This window comes from Halyomorpha halys, unplaced genomic scaffold (assembly GCF_000696795.3).
Source record: "Halyomorpha halys isolate HHAL.00 unplaced genomic scaffold, Hhal_1.1 Scaffold93.1, whole genome shotgun sequence".
Classification (NCBI taxonomy): Eukaryota; Metazoa; Arthropoda; class Insecta; order Hemiptera; family Pentatomidae; genus Halyomorpha; species Halyomorpha halys.
Window position 1 is genome coordinate 514674 of NW_027116355.1, and position 2493 is coordinate 517166.

At 29.7% G+C, this 2493-nt stretch overlaps 1 protein-coding gene across 1 annotated transcript in view; it reads right to left on the bottom strand.

The window, feature by feature from the left end:
• Nucleotides 1–478: 478 nt before the first annotated feature.
• LOC106677285 (E3 SUMO-protein ligase ZBED1) overlaps nt 479–2493 on the bottom strand; it is a 12670-nt gene continuing 10655 nt past the window's right edge. Inside the window, exons 10-11 of the mRNA XM_014415110.3 lie at nt 2222–2418; nt 479–1566 (exon numbers count right to left, since the gene is read on the bottom strand). Coding sequence (XP_014270596.1) covers nt 1250–1566; nt 2222–2418 — 514 coding nt within the window. The 3' untranslated portion in view covers nt 479–1249. The remainder of the gene's footprint in view (nt 1567–2221; nt 2419–2493) is intronic.

Sequence of the window (2493 nt, forward strand, 5' to 3'; positions counted from 1 at the left end):
TCTCACCCAAGTGATTCTATGATGGCAAGTATAAAAATGCTCAGAGAGGAAGGAACAAGAGTGGGCCAGAAGGATGCTCCAGGATTTCCCAGACCATTTCTTCTCTAATAAGCATACATTGTATTTGTTCCAATCAATGGTTTTCACCAACTGATTATAACAATTAGCAGTGAACCAGCGTCCACATTACATTTGATTCGTCCACTTACCTCCATTTTTGGCTAAATAGCCAACAAAGAAATATTTGTTTCATTTTTAATAATAATAACCGTAAAACCATGAAAACAAAACATAAATCAAAATAAACTCAATATGAATCATTGCATTCCAAAAAGATTTTCAACTTTTTAGGTTTTTTTCTTTAACAGTTTTACTTTCTTTATTATCATGAGGTGAAAATATTTTTCCCAAAAGCTGTTAAATCATATTTGATTTAGGATTTTGGAAGAAATTCTTACAACTTATAATAAAAAGTACAAAAACTGTTATAAGATAAATAAATACATATCGAAAATTTGGAAATTTACTTAAATTTTAGGTTAGTAGCAGTCTATGAGTATGGGAAAGAAGGAAGCCCAATTCCTTCAATTTTCAAAGTCTAATAGAGCATAGTTTGAATAATGTGATTGTTGAAGTAATATACAGCTATAACACACACATCTTATTAAACTTAACATTAAAGTTTTATTCAATGGCATCTGTAAAACTTCAGTAAAGCATGAAGCATTAAAATACAATATTTACATAAACATAATAACTTATGACACATATATACATAAATACTTTACTTATCCATTATGTACAAAGTTATAATTAAAACAAATATTTTTTTCAAGTTGTCTTCATTTTTTTTATAAACAAATGGTAACTGATAAAGAAAAGTTCAGTATTATATCTAAAAACTAAAATACAAATTAATAATGAATTTTTTAATTGAGATTAAATGAAACTACGTAAGGATACTATCATAACATTATACCTGAGGCTCATACGATATTTGGTTCAAACATTATCACATGATACTTTGTCAATTTGACAAAAAAGTATTTCATTTCACTTTTCTATGAAATCTCATTTTCACATTACAAAATTACAATCTCTCATTTTGCAATGATATCGGAAGACTCAATTATTACCATATTACCAACTGTAATACTATAATCGTAATCATGAGTTAACAATACCTATAAATTACTAAAAATACATATATACATTTATGTAAACATAAAAAAAAATTAATAAGATAACACTAATCTGAGGGAACATAGTTAGTATTGAGGAATTTCATCTTAGTAGCGAGGTGCGGGGGCAGGGATTGGAGGGTAGCCGCAGGGCAGAGCGTCTGCTGCAGATGAGACCTCACACAGACCGGGGTGCACAAATACTCGGCAGCCAGCCTTGACACATGGTAACACTTGCCGTTAGCGTCCCTCCACCACTCTATTGGTGACTTCTCCAGGTTTGCCTGAGGCTCCCATTCATACTGCACTAGTTCCATATCTGTTTTCTGCGAAGGCTCCATTTCACATTTGATAGTGCATAATTCTCCCAAAAGGTACTCCATACCTACATCAAAGGGAGAAAAATCTGCGATAAAAAAAATCAGATAAATAAGAAATAAAATATCATTGACCTCTAAGGTAAAATCAATAAGAAACATTTAACTTTCTTTCAAAACTAATACATACAACTTAAAATATTAGACAACATTATTATTTAAATAATGTTATGTAATAAATTTGAAATTTCATGGATATACAAGACAATATTTCAAAATAAAAATAGATGTAATGGACAAATTGAGGTAAAATAGATTATAAGATTTTAATTGTATACATATAATATATAGAAAAAAGTGTTAATAATATTTAATTAATTGTTGCAATTGTATGATACTAGTTCATGAATATGGGGTAAATGTCCAAACATTGTACAAAATATATAGAATAGTATTGTCTTCTATGGAAGTTTTTTCACCTCATCATATTAACTAATTAATACAAACAATTTCCTAGGGAAAAAAAATTCAGAATACACTTTTCTATTTTAGAGTATGAAAATCAAAAATTTATAAATTATTGCCTAATTTAGATAATAGTCATGAATAGAAAATATATGCCAATCCATGTTATATCTGAGTCCAGTGTGTAGGAAGTCGCATTATAATAAAATCCCCTTTTTATATGAGCATTTATAGAGAACACTAAGATTTCCTACATACCTGAAACTCTTTTCTTTCCTAATATAGTCTTCCCATGATCAACAGATTCGGGCGAGGTAACTAATTCATTCAACTGACTCAGAATTTTATTCCTTAGGCGACTTCGATCTTCATCAGTTAAAAATGGCAGATTCTTGAACCTGGGATCTAAAGCTGAAGACAGCTCCAAAACCTCACTCACACTTTCCCCCCTATACCTGTCAAAAGAGAGAATAATTTACAAAATTGCACTAAGCTATTACTGCATAATAAAAAATAATGTTCGAGGAGAA